The sequence below is a fragment of the Pteropus vampyrus genome, unplaced genomic scaffold (assembly GCF_000151845.1).
Source record: "Pteropus vampyrus isolate Shadow unplaced genomic scaffold, Pvam_2.0 Scaffold737, whole genome shotgun sequence".
Taxonomy (NCBI): domain Eukaryota; kingdom Metazoa; phylum Chordata; class Mammalia; order Chiroptera; family Pteropodidae; genus Pteropus; species Pteropus vampyrus.
In genome coordinates, this window is record NW_011889518.1 from 519,067 (window position 1) to 536,296 (window position 17,230).

At 34.9% G+C, this 17,230-nt stretch overlaps 1 protein-coding gene across 2 annotated transcripts in view; it reads left to right on the top strand.

Annotated features, from left to right (window-relative positions):
* The window catches only part of FREM2 (FRAS1 related extracellular matrix protein 2), a 271,893-nt gene that overhangs the window by 166,317 nt on the left and 88,346 nt on the right, over positions 1-17,230 (top strand). For both annotated transcript variants that reach the window (XM_023526177.1, XM_011385559.2), the window contains 5 exons: positions 3,943-4,092; positions 5,734-5,943; positions 13,587-13,784; positions 14,540-14,704; positions 15,260-15,442. In XM_023526177.1, coding sequence (XP_023381945.1) covers positions 3,943-4,092; positions 5,734-5,943; positions 13,587-13,784; positions 14,540-14,704; positions 15,260-15,442 — 906 coding nt within the window. The remainder of the gene's footprint in view (positions 1-3,942; positions 4,093-5,733; positions 5,944-13,586; positions 13,785-14,539; positions 14,705-15,259; positions 15,443-17,230) is intronic.

A 17,230-nucleotide genomic window follows, 5' to 3' on the forward strand; every position in this document is an offset into this window, starting at 1 on the left:
TTGGCACATGCTGTAGACTTTCCTAAAATCTCTCAAAGGCTCACAAAACCTATGGCACATGCTGCAAATGTTCCTAAAATCTCTCAAAGGCTTATAAAACCCAAAAAAGCAGCATCTAGCCTTGTTATGCCCTGTACCTCTTGCTGAGAGGTCTCAAGCTCAGCATTAGTGGCAGCCAGCCTCAGTTCCCAGCTTGACCTCTTGTTGCACCTATAAGCCCAGCATGGGTGGTGGCCATCTGCAGATTACTTGGTGACTCCTGCCAGGCAGCCCTGGAAGTGCACAAGCTGCAGCTGAACTCAGCCCACAGCTGGGCCCCTCTCAGGAGGAACTTAGGCCAGCCTGCTTCGACTGGTGCCAGAGCAGGAGCACCAGCCAGGGCAGCATCTTGAGAGGACATACCCAAAGGGCAGACTGGGCAAGCACCAGAACCCTGTTAAAGTAAATCCTTCTCCATAGGGTCAGCCCCTCACCAGCCAATCCTCACAACCAGTCAGCCCAAGGATCAATCCCATATATAGATGTGCAAACAGCAACCAAGGCTCAACTGTAACAGGAGGGCACACACAACACACACAAGAGACACACCTTGAGTACCTGGTTTAGGTGACCAGGAAGACTGTGTCACTGGGCCACACATGACATCTACTACATAAAGCCACTCTACTAAGATTGGAAGACTTAGGAACCCTACAAATACATAGAAACAAACACAGGAAGGCAGCAAAAATGGGGGACAAAGAAATGTCCCACATGAAAGAATAGAACAAAGATACAGAAAAAATAACTAATCAAAATGGAGACAAGCAATCTACCAGATGCAGAGTTTAAAACACTGATGATAAGGATGTTGTTCAATGAACTTAGGGGAAGAGTATAGAAACTCAATGATAATTTTAATAAAGAGATAGAAAACATAAAAATTGTGATGGGAAACATAAAAGGGAACAAGTCAGAAGTGAAAAATATAATATCTGAGATGAAGAGTACATGAGACATACATTAGATGGAGTGAAGGATCAAATCAGCAGTTTAGATGATGGAGGACACCCAATCAGAACATCATCAAGAAAAAAGAATACAAAAAATTTAAGAGGACTCTGAGACAACATCAAGCATACCAAAATTTGCATTATAGGGGTACTAGAAGGAGAAGAGAGAGAACAGGAATTGAAAACTTATTTGAGAAAATAATGACAAAAAACTTTCCTAACCTGATAAAGGAAATAGATATGCAAGCCCAGGAAATGCAAAGAGGCCCAAACAAGATGAACCCAAACAGGCCCACATCAAGACACATAATTAAAATGCCAAAGGTTAAAGACAAAAAAGAGAATATAAAAGCAACAAAGGAAAAGCAATTATTTACCTACAAGGGAGCTCTCATAAGACTGTCAGCCAACTTCTCAACAGAAACTTTGCAGGCCAGAAGAGCTTAGCAAAAAATATTCAAAGTGATGAAAAGCAAGGACCTACAACCAAGATTACTCTACCCAGCAAAGCTATCATCAAAGGACAGACTGAAAGATAGATAAAGACTTTCCCAGACAATAAAAAGCTAAGAGTTCATCACCACCAAGACAGTATTACTGTTGGTCAGTCTTGTTTAAGAAGAAAATATATATGTAATGAAATGGCAATAAGTACTTTAAATGAAAAATAATTAAATGCTCAAATGAAAATATAGGGCAGCTGAATGGATAAGGAAACAAGACCCTTGCCTACAAGAGAATCACTTCAGATCAAAAGACACACACAGATTAAAAGTAAAGGGATGAAAAAAGATATTTCATGGAAATGGAAAGGAAACAAAACACAACTGGGGTAGCAATAACTATATCAGACAAAATAATTTTTAAAACAAAAGCTATAACAAGAGACAAAGAAGGACCCAATAATTCCACTTCTGGATATTTATCTGAAGAAATTCAAAATACTATTTTGAACATATGGGCAAGTGCATCCACGTGGTCATTGCAGTGGGATTTATAATAGCCAAGATATGAAGGCGATCTGAGTGTCCATCAATATTTGAATGGATAAAGAAAAGGTAGTACACATATACAATAGAATATTACCTCAGCCATAAAAAATAATGAAATTTTGCCATCTGCATCAACATGGATGGACTAGAAGGTATTGTGCTGAGTGGAATAAGTGAGACAGAGAAGATATATGTCATATGATTTCACTTACATGTGGAATCTAAAGTATAAAATAAATAAAACAGACTCATAAATACAGAGACTATTTTGAGGAGGTTTGGAGGGCAGGTGAAAAGGGGGAAGGGATTAAGAAATGCAAATTGGTAGTTACAAAATAGTCATGGATATGTAAAGTACAGCATAAGAATATAGTCAATAATATTGTAATAACTCTGTATGGTATCAGATGTGTACTAGATTTATTGAGGTGATCGCTTCATGAGTTTCATAGATGTCTAATCATTATGTTGTACACTTGAAACTAATATAATATTCTATATCAACTATAATTGAAAAATAAAAAAAAAATAGTTGATTCATTGTTATTGCCAAAAGCCATTCTATTATATGGATATACCACAATTTATTTATATTATTAAAAAATTAAGGAGAGTTATATGCTTTTTTTCATGCCCCCATATAAAAAAAAAATAATAAAACACAATTTTGCAGTTTTAATAAAGATTATTTACTTAGAATAGGAAAATAAATATTCCTATTCAAATTGAATTGCACAAAATTGGTTTCCTTTGATTGTGAGCCATCATTGTAGGGTTTTGTTTGATTTTGTATGTTTCGTAACTCAATTAGATGCTGTAAAACACAATGGTCTTCTCTTTAATGGCCTTGTGTTTTAAGGAACATTGATATATGTTGCCTGACCTTTAAGACACATTTCTTTGAGTCATAAAACCAGACACAGATGAGCAAAATGTCTAAAGTCAAAGGGTCAGTCACCATGTTATGTATACACTAAATTAATTTATCTTCTTTAATGATTACTTATAAAATAAGCTCCCAAAGGGTAAAGTATATACTATTTCTGTGACTTCCTATGAGACTATAGATATTTCAAAATAATTTTTTTAAGTAAGCTCACAAATCATCTCTCAGTTTTCTTTATTAGTCCACTGACTTCTATACCTCAGACTTCTGGCAGTGATCTTACAAGGCAAACTGTTGCTCACCAGTGGAATCAGACAGGAAATGATGATTAGATCAATTCATCACTAAAACTGGAGGAAAATACAAAGTCTCCAAAGATGTGTTAATTTTAATGACTTAAGTCAATTATTTCCTTCATGTTTAAGAAAAATGTAAACATCTTAGTATGAGATTATTTCTCCACTGGAACCTCAGTTGGTATAGGATACCCCCAACCTTCTACAGCTAATCTACAATTATGTTCTGGTCTCTCTAAACTCTCCAGGCCAGGTAATCATATATATATTTAGTCTAGTTATCCAATAGGTGCTAACTCTACAGTGGTTATAAGAGACCCAAATATACTGGATTAAGGCCAAATCTAAAGGACTAAAAGAGGTTAAAAGTCAAATAGTCTCCAGAGAGAAAACTTGGTAGGATATGGTATAATGAACAGTAGGGCCAAACTCATAGAATTTTAACTTTATGTATTTTGTTTCATTTTGGTGCTATTTTACCAGCTAAACTTCCAGAAAGTACATTTCAAAGTCATTAATATGGGTAACTTATGCTTCAAGATGAGAATGTTCCATTAAGCAGTTTACCATAGTATTTTTGTTTGTTTGTTTTTCAACACAGACATTTTGAACTGAAAACTATATAAATCTATAGATTAAAGAGATGTTATCTTACTAAAAAATATGATATAAGGAAGTCAATATGATGAAGTTAACTCTTCTTCGAAATTACGTCAGTAGAGTTTGATGTGCAAAAATAAAAATAATAGCAATGCTTTCTGTTTTGTTCTTAACAGAACCCATCTTCTACTTTGGTGATTTTGAGTACTCTGTAGATGAGAGTGCTGGCTATGTGGAAGTGCGGGTATGGAGAACAGGCACTGACCTGTCCAGGTCTTCTAGTGTTACCCTAAGATCTCAGAAAACAGATCCACCCTCTGCCAATGGTGAGAAGTTTCCTACAGTAACTCTTTTGATTGTTCTACAATTTTCAACTTACCTTGGATTTTTCTGAAAATTATTACTACATGATAGGTAAATTGAGGCTCTATTTACTACCGTGATAAAATAAATTTAAGGGCTATAAATCAGAGGCTAAGTTAAAAACACATAAGACTAAATTCTAATGGCTATATTTGCATGAATTTGTTCACTACATTCGGCAAATCTAAAATCGTTGAATATTATGACATCATATGCACAAGACTAATCATGTTGGCCACCTTCACAGAAATCTAATGATATTTAAGTATCTTGCAGGTAAACAACACCAATGTGGTCCCTGCCTCAGTTTAACCAAATGTCTTCATATATAGTTCAGATCCAAAAAGCTTTTCCACATTTTATTCTTCTAGCTTGCACATGCCTACCTTTTATTTAGAATCTGCATCTCCAAAAAGTTTATCATAAGGTGTAGGACAAGCTTTCCTTCTAACTTACCAACAATACAAACTCTCTCTTTTACTCACATACACACACATGCATGCACGCATGTACATCATATCCACACTACACACTTATCACACAAAGCAAGCAGAAGCCATATCATTTCAAAAGTCACCCTTAAGTTTTAACTTTTTAAATGTAGTAGACCCAGTATAATGCTTTGCATGTAGTCAGTCTTTGACAAACATTTGTTTAGCCCAATTAGTCATTTTGTCATAAGTCAATTAGTCATAAGAGAAAATTCAAATAAAATAAAGACATGAGGATAAAAGTGAAGAAGAATAGGAAAAGAAAAATATAAGAAGAACCACAATGGATTCAAATACAGAGATTTTAAAAAAATGAATTAAAGACAGGCACATTCACATACTGCTGCATATTCAGAGATGAAGTAAATACAAAATGAGAGAAGTTATGAAAACAAAGAAGCAATGACATTGAATTATCATCCTCTGCTCTTAGTATTTATGTATGTAGTAACTGAAGATTAAAAGAAAGTTTTGTTTTTAACTACTTGAGACGTAAACAGAGATGTCAACACTAGATATGTACCACATGGTCTGAAAAGTAATAAGCCAACAACAGACAAAATATTCTTTGAGAATAATGGATTGCTCTCCTTACCTGGGGTGAATGTGGGTGGAGCATGTGGGACAAAAGTTTATATCTGAAATGTGTTGATTTAACCAGCAGGCAACTACTGACATAAATAGAATGTTCTGTAGTAGCTCACAGATATAAATATTTAACTAATGTTAATGAAATTTAAACATATGTATTTTATATATAATTTGATAATGTCTGATTGATATGCTGATTTTTAGACCTGCTTTTTATTAGTTCCTTTTGAGAATTCCAAAATGAACATGGAAAAACTATTAAAAACAAAGTGAAAATAACTAAAGCTAAAATAACATCTTAGACATAGATAAGACAAACTTAAGAATCTGATCTTTGATCTACTAGCTTAATGACCAATGTAGATACTAATATTTTATATTTCATTAAATATACTTTTCTGTAATATTATACCAGTCTGTATTTTTAAAAGAATTATAAAATATAACTACATGATTTGCTTATTATAATTTTGTTTAAGTTTATTCAGTCTCCAATTGAATAATTTTTTGTTACTATTATAGCTGGAACAGATTATGTGGGAATTAGTCGTAATATAGATTTTGCACCTGGAGTCAACATGCAGACAGTTCGTGTTATCATTCTGGATGATCTTGGACAACCACTGTTGGAGGGAATTGAGAGATTTGAACTGATGCTTCGTATGCCTATGAATGCTGCCCTTGGAGAGCCTAGCAAAGCCACAGTGTCCATAAATGACTCTGTCTCAGATTGTGAGTGTTTATTAATTTAGAATGATAAGTAAAATGATAAGCTAGACTTTATATAAATGTTAAGTAAGAAAATTAACTAAGGTTTATGTACCTGTATTAGTTTGCTAGAGCTGCCATAGCAAAGTACTATAGACTCAGAAATCTCATGTTACAGTTTTGATGGCTAAGAGTCCAAGATCAAGATGTTGACAGGGTTGGCTCTGAGGACTTTGAGAGAAGGATATGTTCCAGGCCTTTCTCCTTTGCTTGTAAATGGCCATCTTTTCCTTATGTGTCTTCACATCATCTATGTCTGTCTCTCTGTCCTACCTACCCTAGAAGGACACCAGTTATATTAAATAGGTCCCAACCTAATGACTTCATTTTTTACTTGATTACCTCTATAAAGACATATAAAATCACGTTCTCAGGCACTGGGATTTAGAACTTCAACCTATGAATTTGAGGGAGACAATGCTCAACACATAACAATATCCTAGCTGACCATGTCTTCCTTCCATCTCCTGATTATTTTGATAGAATAAGACTCAGAAGAAAATTTCAGTTTTTCTCTCAAATTAAAAAAAGAAAAAGTGATATCATCATCAATATCTTGATTGTGTCTAAAGAATACCCTCATCATAGACTTCTGGTCAAAATGGACAAACGCCCTTGAGAACCACCTAAAAACTAGATGAACGGAACTGTTATAATTAAGGATATAAAGAAGAAGCCATGTTGATCTGATAGGACAGGTGGAGACACAAAAAGGGCTGGTCTCACACCCACATATGATGCTTAATAATTGAGTGGGACCCGGCATCCTTTAAAGGGCCTGAGCACAGACTCGCTTGCATACCCTAAGGACCAGAGAAGGGACGGCAGCTTGAAAAGCTTTAGGGATAAATGGGGAGGAACTAAATTGCCTGGCTTCAGAACAAGGTCTGGAGAGCTTGCTCTTTCCAGGACTAAAGTACTGGTAGGCACTATTGTTCCTTCGTTAAGCCCTCTAACCACACAATCTGCAAGTGTAGGCAGAAATTCTAGCAAGTGCCATTGTTGCTTTGTTGAGACCTCCATTTATACATGTTGGTAGGCACCAAATTTGAGCCTCCATTAACCTGGCTAATACTGCTTCCCCACTCTGGTGATTCTCTGAGGCTCCTCTTCAGCTTACTCATGCACTCAGCCCAAAACTCTGCCGGTAGATATTCCATACAAACAGCCAGCCTCATCTCATGCTGGGGTTTCCTAAAATCTCTCAAAGGTCCAAAAACTCCCCAAAACAGTAGCTGGCTTCAGCATACCCTGTCCCTTTGCTAAGCAGCCCCAAGCCCAGCTCTAGTGTCAGCCAGCCTTGGTTCAGAGCAAAACCACTACCAGGTGCCAGCAAACCAGCACAGACAGCAAGCAACCAGGTGACCCTAGGCTGAGTACAGACAGCAGCTGATCTTGGGCTGCACCCAAATCCCTTCAAAGAGACCCCAGAACCAAATACCTGGTATCTGGATTTAAACCACACCAGAGCACCACTCAATTACCTCCACAAATTACAAATCCAAAGGGAGGACTCAGCAGGCACCAGGGCCCAGTTAAAAGGAATTTTGTTCCCTAGGGTCAGTCAGCCCCTGCACAACTCTGCCCAACCACTCATCAGCAGTAGTCACAGCCAGTATTCATAGCAAATCAACCTGAAAGTCGATGCCTGCACTGATGTACTAACAGCAATTAAGGCTCAACTATGACATGATGGCATTCAAAAACACAGAGGACACCTCTAGAGCACCTGTCTCAGATGACCAGAGAGACTGTGCCACTGGGCCCCAGGGGACATCTACTATATAAGTCCACTCTGCCAAAACTGGGAGACATAGAAGATCTACCTAATACATAGAAACAAACACATGGAGGCAACCAAAATGAAGAAACAAAGAAACATGGTCCCAAACGAAAAGAGGAAAAAACTCCAGGAAAAAAAAAAAACTAAACTAAAGGGAAGCAATCAACCAGATACAGAGTTCAAAACTCTAGTAATAAGGATGCTCAATAAAATTGGGGTAAGAAAATATGAACTCAGTGAGAATGTACACAATAGAAAGGAAACCATAAAAAATCTTCAGAAATTAAGGTTATTATGACTGAAATAAAGAATATATCAGAAGGAATCAACAACAGATTATATGTAGCACAGGATCAAGTCAGCGATTGGAAATACAAATAGTGGAAAATGCCCAATTAGAAAAACAACCAAAAAATAATTTAAAAAAAAAAAGATAGTGCAAGGACCTCAGGGACAATATCATTTGTGTCATAGGAGCAACAGAAAGAAAAGAGAGAAAGCAAGGGATTGAAAATCTATTTGAAGAAATAATGACAAAAAACTTACCTAACCTGGTAAAGAAAATAGACATACAAATCCAGGAAGAACAGAGTGTCTCAAGGTGAACCCAAAGAGGCCCACACCAAGACACGTTATAATTAAAATGCTATATGTTAAAGACAAAGAAAGAATCTTAAAAGCAGCAAGAGAGAAGTAGTTACCTACGAGGGAGCTCCCATAAGACTGTCAGCTGATTTATCAACAGAAACTTATCAAGCTAAAAAGTATTGGCTCAAAATACTCAAAGTGTTAAAAAGCAAGGACCAACAACCAAGATTGTTCTACCCACAAGGCTATCATTTAGAATTAAAGGAGAGATCTTTTTAAAATTTGAAGCATATTTGAGTACCTTTAAAAAGAAAAAAAGAATTGAAGGAGAAATAAAAAGCCCCCTAGACAAGAAAAAATCTTAAGGAGTTCTACTACCAAATCAGTAGTACAAGAAATGTTAAAGGAACTTCTTTAAAAGAGGGGGAAAAAATAGATTAAAAATAGGATTAAGAAAATATCTCAGAAAAAAAGAGAGAAACTCTCATTGGCAAAGGAAAATATATAATAAAAGCAGTGGATCGATCAATTATAAAGCTAGTACAAATGTTAAAAGACAAAAGGAGGATCATGTGTAATTACAATAGCACATTAAAAGTTAAACGTAAGATTTGTAGGACCGGTCAGAATGGCATAGAAGATAGATGCTGTGCAAGTCTCCTCTTGTGACCACACCAAAATTATAACAAAACTACAGAACAGCAATCACTGGGAGGTCTGGCTGAACAGAAGTCCTATAACTGGGGACATACGTAAGAGGTCATCTAGAGATTGGTAGAAGGGGCAGAGATGCAAAACAATGGCCCAGGCCCAGAACGGTGTGTGGCAGTCAAGACTGGGAGGATTTTCTTAGCTGCAGAGCATCCTCCTCTCCCTACTTAATACATCAAAACAGACACAGAGAGGCAGCCTAAATGAGGAGACAAAGAAACATGTCTTACATGAAAGAACAGAACAAAGGTCAAGAAAAAGAACTCAACAAAATGAAGACAAGAAAACTATCAAATGCAGAGTTCAAAACACTTGTTCTAAGGATGCTCAATGAACTTAAAGGAAGAGTAGAGAAACTCAGTAAAAACTTGAACAAAGAGATACAAAACATAAAAATGAAAATGGAAGACATAAAAAAGAACCAGTCAGAAATGAAGAATACAATAGCTTAAATGAAGAGTACATTAGAGGGAATCAGTAGATTAGATGAACCATAGGATCAATTCAGAGATTTAGAAGATAAGAGAACAGAAAACACCCAATCGGAATAGCGACAAGAAAAAAAATCCAAAAAAAAAAAAATGAGGCTAGTTTAAGAGATCTTAAGGTCAACATCAAGTATACCAACATTCACATCACAGAGGTATCAGAAGGAGAAGAGACAGAGTGATGAATTGAAAACCTATTCAAAGAAATAATGACTGAAAACTATGCTAACTTGGTGACAGAAACAGACACACAAGCCCAGGAAGCACAGACAGTTTCAAATGAGATGAACCCCAAGATACCAATACCAGACAACTTATAATTAAAAAGACAAAAGTTAAAAAGAATCTTAAAAGCAGCAAGAGAAAAACAGTTAGTTACCTACAAGACTGCTACCATAAGACTGTAAGCTGATTTATCTATGGAAATTTTCAGGCCAGAAGGAATTGGCACAAAATATTCAAAGTGATGAAAAACAAGGACCTACAGTCAAGATTACTCTATCCAGCAAAGCTATCATTTAAAGTTGAAGGACAGATAAAGAGGTTCCCAGGCAAGAAAAACCTAAAGAAGTTTACCAATACCAAATCAGTATTACAAGAAATGCTCAAGGAAGTTCTAGAAGGAGAAGAAGAAAATATTTTTTAAATGTGAATATAAAATGGCAATAACTGTATATCTATCAATAATTACTTTCAATGTAGGTGGATTAAATGCTCCAATCAAAAGACATAGGGTGGCTGGGTGGATAAGAAAACAAGACCCATGCATATGCTGCCTACAAGAGATTTGCTTCAAGTTTAAAGACACACAAAGACTAAAAGTAAAGAGATTAAAAAAAAAAAAAAGTTTCATGGAAATGTAAAGGAAACAAAACACAGCTGCGTTAGCAATACTTATACCAGATAAAATAAACTTTAAAACAAAAACTATAACAAAAGACAAAGAAGGACTCAGTAATCCCATTTTTGGTTACTTATTTGAAGAAACCCAAAACAATACTTCAAAATAATATGTGAATGTATATGTTCACTGCAGCACTATTTACAATAGTCAAGATATGGAGGCAAACTGGTATACACCAATAGATGAATGGATAACAAGGTGGTACATATAATGAAATCTTGCCATCTGCATCAACATGATTGGACCTAGAGGGTATTGTGCTGAGTGGAGTAATTCAGACAAAGACAAATGCCGTATGATTTCAGTTACATGTGGAGTCTAAAGAATAAAAAAAAAAAAAGACACAAACTCATAGATACAGAGAATATATTGAGAGCACCAGATGATAGGGGGATTGGGAGATGGGTGTAAAAGAGGGAAAGATTAAGAAATATAAATTGGTAGTTACAAGATTGTCATGGAGGTGTAAAGTACAGCATAAGGAATATAGTCAATAATATTGTAATAACTATATATGGTGTCAGATAGGTACTAGATTTATTGGATAATCACTTCATAAGTTGTACAGATGTCTAATCACTCTGTTGTACACCTGAAACTAATATAATGTATGCCAACTGTAATTGAAAAAAAATATCTTTTAAATCCTTAAAAAAATAAATAAACATCAATTTATAAATACATACATACATACATACATATATACATACACGGGAATAATTTAACCAAAGAGGTAAAAGACCTGTACTCAGAAAACATAAGATGTTGAAGAAAGAAATACAAGATACAATTAAATGGAAGCGTATACCATGCTCATGGATAGGAAGACTTAAAATCATTAGCATGTTTATACTACTCAAAGCAATTTACAGATTCAGTGCAATCCATGTAAAAATACTAATGGCATTTTTAACAGAACCAGAACAAATAATTCTAAAATTTATAAGCAATCACAAATAGCTAAAACAATAGAGAAAGAACAATGTTAGAGGTATCATGCTACTTGACATCAAATTATAACTACACGGCCAAACTAATCAAAATGGCATTATACTGGCACAAAAACAGACATGTAGATCAACAGAAAATAATAGAGAGCCAAGAAATAAGCCCATCTATATGGTCGATTAATCTAGGATAAAGAAGGCAAGAAAACAGTGGGCTGAAGACAGTCTCTTCAATAAATGATGTTGGGAAAACTGGACACATATATGAAAAAGAATGAAACTGGAATACTTTCTTATACTATATACAAGAATAAACTCAGAATGGATTAAAGACTTAAATTTAAGACTTGAACTATAAAACTCCTAGAAGAAAACATAGGCATAAACTCTATGATACTGCTCTTAGTAATATTTTGGGGGGGATATGTCTCCTTAAGTACGTGAAACAAACAAAATTAACAAATAGAACTACATCAATCTAAAAAGTTTTGGTGCAGCAAAGTAAACCATTAACAAAACAAAGCCTACTGAATGGGAGACAATATTCGTCAATGATATGTTAATAAGGAGTTAATATCCAAAATAAATAACTCAAACAACTTAACACACACACACACACACACACACACACACACACACACACACAATCCGATGCAACAAAATGGACAATGGACATGAATAGTCATTTCTCCATTGAAGACATACCAATGACCAATAGGCACATGAAAATATGCTAAAAGTCACCAATTATCAGAGAAATGCAAATTAAAAACCACAATGAGATATGACTTCACACCTATCAGAATAGCCATCATTAATAAGGCAACTAATAACAAGCTTTATTGAGGACGTGAATAAAAGAAAACCCTCATGCACTGTAGGTGAGATTGCAAATTGGTACAGCTATTATGGAAAACAGTATGGAGGTTCCTCAAAAGATTTGTAATAGTACTACAATATGACCCAGCAATCCTATTTCTGGGTATTTATCTAAGGAAATTCAAAACATTAATTTGAAAGATTTATGTATCCCAATATTCGCTGCAGCATAATTTATAATAAGCAAGAAATGGAAGCAACCTTAGTGTCCATCGATAGATGAATGGGTAAAGATGTAGTACATATATACAATAGAATATTACTAAGCTATAAAAAAGAATGAAATCTTGCCATATGCAATAACATGGATAGATGTAGAGGGAAATAAGTCAGATAGAGAAATACAAATATCATATGATTTCATTTATATTTGGAATCTACAAAACAAAATAGAAATCCATAATTAGAGAACATTTTGATGGTCACCAGATGGGAGTAGAGGTGGGGCCTGGGTAAAAAACACGACAAGATTAGAAAATACAAATTGGCAATTATAAAATCATCATGGGGATGTAAAGTACAATGTAGGAAATATACTCAATAAAATTGAAAGTCAACTGTAATTGAAAAAAAAATTTTAAAGAATTCTCTCATCACAGAGGTGTTAAACTACATGGAGCTGCACAACTCAAGACCCTTTAGTGTCAATGATCTTTTTCCACTTCTCAACACAAGACACTTTTTGTCATTTCCTAACACCCAGACATACCTTAAATTTCCCTAATAAGGTGCCGAAAACATTGTCTGAGACCACCAGACAATGGATACATGGCAAGGCTTTCTGACACATCAGCACAAGGGAATTCTGAAAAATCTTCTACCATGATTATTTTGATGTTGCTTGGAGCAGTCTAATCTTTTGTCAGCGAGATGCGTATTTAATTGACATAGCATAGGTGTCATCCAAATATTTTATGTATGTGTAATATTATACTCATTGTAAACTTTTCCAATATGGTCTGGATAAATTATATTTGTAATTACGTGTATAATTCTTAGTGTCAAAAAATTCTGAGAAGCTCATGAGTAAGTACCATATTAGATACAATATTTTAAAGTATCTGGTTTTATTCCCGTTTTGCATTTCATTGCATCTTCCTACTCCACAAATTGGAAAAACAAAATTTCAAAGATAAGGTAATCAAAATGCTTAAAGTTTAGTCATTTGCTCAAGGCCAAAACACTGGCAAGTTCCTCTCACTTCTGTTGAATTATTCTTTCTACTAAACCATGTTTTCTGAAATGTCATTTTTGTTTAAAAAAAAAAAAAATTCTGTTCACTTTAATCTACATGTTTGCTTGTACAGTGCCTAAGATGCAATTCAGAGAACGAGTATATACTGGCAATGAAAATGACAGGCAGATAGTTGCAATGATTCACAGGAATGGAGATCTCAAATACAGGTCCTCAGTGAGATGCTACACACGGCAGGGGTCTGCACAAGTGATGATGGACTTTGAAGAACGCCCAAACACTGATATCTCCATCATCACATTCCTCCCAGGTGAGTTTGAGCTTGAATTTTTATTTTGAATTTGGGTAAGCCAAGTTTTTAACAAGTAAGGACATGCAAGTTCCTGATTTCGACAAGCATATTATCATAGTTTTATGAGCACCATATGATAATAAGGTGAGTTAGATTGTAACAGGTTGAATGAATGTCTTTTTGGTTTCTGTATCAACTTATTAATTGGTTTCCAGTGATGTGTTATACTGTTTTTTTCAAAACTTATTCAATGGTAAGGGCATATAACATGTATATAGAATTCTCAATGCTGGGATATACTTAATGTTCAAATGACAGAAATGAAAGGAAATTGATGTCAGATTTTTAATATGTATCCAGAGCCTTAAAATATTTAATCAATTTGATTCAGTAATTGTAATAGAAACTAAGACTAATTAACAATAATCAACCTGTACAAAGCTGCTAAATTTGCTTCCTGATCATAATGCTAGAAATTCATAATCAAAATTGGCATTTGCTCTTTTTCCTTGTTTTCTAACATGGGTGACAGGATTTAAAACATATTTAAGAAATTACTTATACAAGTAGCAGCCTGTCATTGCATATGTCCAAATATTTAGTCATTCATTGAACAAATATTTATTGAAGGCTTATTACATGCCAGATACTATTATTTGCATTGTTGATAAAGCAAGGAAAAGCCAATGCCCTCATGGTGCTTATGTTCTAGTTGAAGATGTATCTTTTTTTACCTAAGGGGAGAGATTGACCTGCTGTCATTATTGTTCTAGGTGAGACTGAAAAGCCTTGCATCCTTGAGCTGATAGATGACAGACTTTATGAAGAAATAGAGGAACTCCGCCTGGTTCTTGGCACTCCACGAAGCAACTGTCCCTTTGGGGCTGCAGTTGGTGAACAAAATGAAACTCTGATAAGGATCCAAGATGATGCCGATAGTAAGAAGTCATTTTTTGTGTTCAACCATAAATTGGGAACTGAAATCTATCTGTGTTAAAATTTCAGGTGGCTTAGAAAATATCCCCCTCTTTTTGACTAGGCTTTTAAAGTGATTGAGAAATAGGGGGTGGGATACTTAAGTGAAATGGAGAATGAAATAAGCCATTAAAACTGAAAGTTGATGATGAAGAATATGATTTGAATCCCAAACATTCATACCTTTCCTCTTCCCCTTGGGTGTAGGTAGTCTTGAGTCAAAAATTTCCCTCCTCCCTTCCCACTCTCAGTGGCCTGCTCCCATAAAGTTTTTGGCAAATAGAGACTTCCAGAGCATATACTTTTTGGGAACTGGTTAATTCCTAAGGAAGGAGCTAGACCACTTGCACTCAGTTGTTTTTAACACACTCACCAATAATGTCAGGTGAGGGGACAGAGAGAAATCAGGAGTGTAATAGCAATTAAGCTTCTCCTACATGGAAAAAAAACATTAGAAATAGGGGGGAAAAAAGCATTCCCCTTACAATTTAATTTGTCCTTGTTTCCCACAATTTTAGAGACAATTATTAAATTTGGAGAAAGGAAATTTAGCATCAGCGAACCTAAAGAACCAGGACAGTCAGTGGTAGTAAAGATCCCAGTGATTCGCCAAGGAGACACTTCGAAGGTTTCCATTGTAAGAGTCCACACCAAGGACGGCTCAGCCACCTCTGGAGAAGACTACAATCCTGTTTCAGAAGGTATGAGTGCTCCCAGAGCCTGTCTCCAGAGAGGTCATGCTTACATTATTGCTAGCACAAATGACCTTGAGAAGAATAAGAGAAATATCCAATTGAAATAAAATATACATTCTCTTTTAAATTAATCTTCTTCATAAAAACAGAGAATGGATTTTATTTCCTGGATTTTCCCTTTTGACTTATAGGATATGTGTGTCAGAACTTAGGGAAATTTTGAGTGGACATATTAAATGACTTTCTGTTTTGAGTCTACTTTACTTTTGATGGGTTTTATCTTCACTATGGTCATAAGGTATTAAATAATGACTTTCCTGGGATATTTTATTACATTGAAAATGTGCATGATAGCTGAGATAGTTGTCTATTTTAGTTTATATAAAACCCACAATCTAAAACTTCAAGCTAGAAAGGGCAATAAAAACTTCAAGCATTAATGAAGGGCAGTAAAAAGGTGATAAAATATCAACTACAAAGACCATGGATTCTCTGGCCTTAGGAGCCCGTTATGGATGCTTATCATCCATCTCATTTCTTCTTCAAACTTATGGACCATTTTATCATTTACTTTTATAAGTAATTAAAGCAAATCAGTCTCTCTCTCTCTCTCTCTCTCTCTCTCTCTCTCTCTCTCTCTCTCTCTCTCTCTCTCTCTCTCTCTCTCTTTCTCTCTGAGTTATTTGCTGAAAGAATAGATATAAATGTCCAAAATTAAGTTTGGAATTCTCCTTATCTACTTTGTTTCTAGTTTCCAACCTCATACTACCAACAATCATTACTTTCTGATGATCATAGACCTTCAGGCATTTATCTTGATCTTCTAAGTTGCAAACCCAATTTAGAAAATGACTGATAGTTATTACTGAGTCAGTTATGGTACAAACGTTCATTCCCTGCTGAGGATAAAAAGCCTGTAATATCATAGCCATCTGAATGTTGCAGGCAGAAAAGTGCAAAAGTACTCAAAAATCTATACTTTCCTATAAAATTTCCAAAATTTAAGTGTTAGAAACTAATTTTTTAATGCAATATCACACTGGTCAAACCAAACAAATTGATGGACCAGAAATGATTAGCTATTTTCAGCCTCAGGAACAAGAACCAAAAGCTCTCTCAGGGTATGAGGAGTCTAAGACTCAGAACGTGCTAACGCTTGCAGAAAATGACTGTATCTAGAAACGGAACTAATTTTAAAGATGAGTCTAGCTTACTAACTCAATTTTTTAAAATACATTTTTATAATTGGCAAGTAAAAAATTGAAGTGAGTAAAAAATTGAAGTAGAATAAAATAAATTGGAGATATATTTTCTTCTGCCATATTTTAAAAGATTTATAAATTTGAATTATAATGATTGAAATGCAGTTATATCAGAAAGCAGCACCTGTTATAGTCTTCAATTGGAATGATTATGCAATATCTTCTTTATTTTCTCTTCTTCTGAGCCAGTTTCTCAAGATATAGTAAAACCAACAAAATAGTTTATCCAAGTTTCATGGTATAGTCAGCTGCTTATTCACAAGTTCAATAAAATCAATTAATTTTTACCATTTTCAGAATTTTTAAATGAATGGTTAAAAGAGATTTGCATAATTGATTTTACTTCTTAAGATAATGAAATGATCCTTTTTAGTGAGGAGGAGCAGGAGCGAGAAGGAAAAATGCCATCAATATTTATCTTTAAAACGGTTGCAAAGTTTCCAAAGTTAACATCAACAAAAAGAAGTCTTTTTAATATATAATTTGGCATGTCGATAAAATCTTAAAAATGTTATATCCAGCTTTTCTAGAT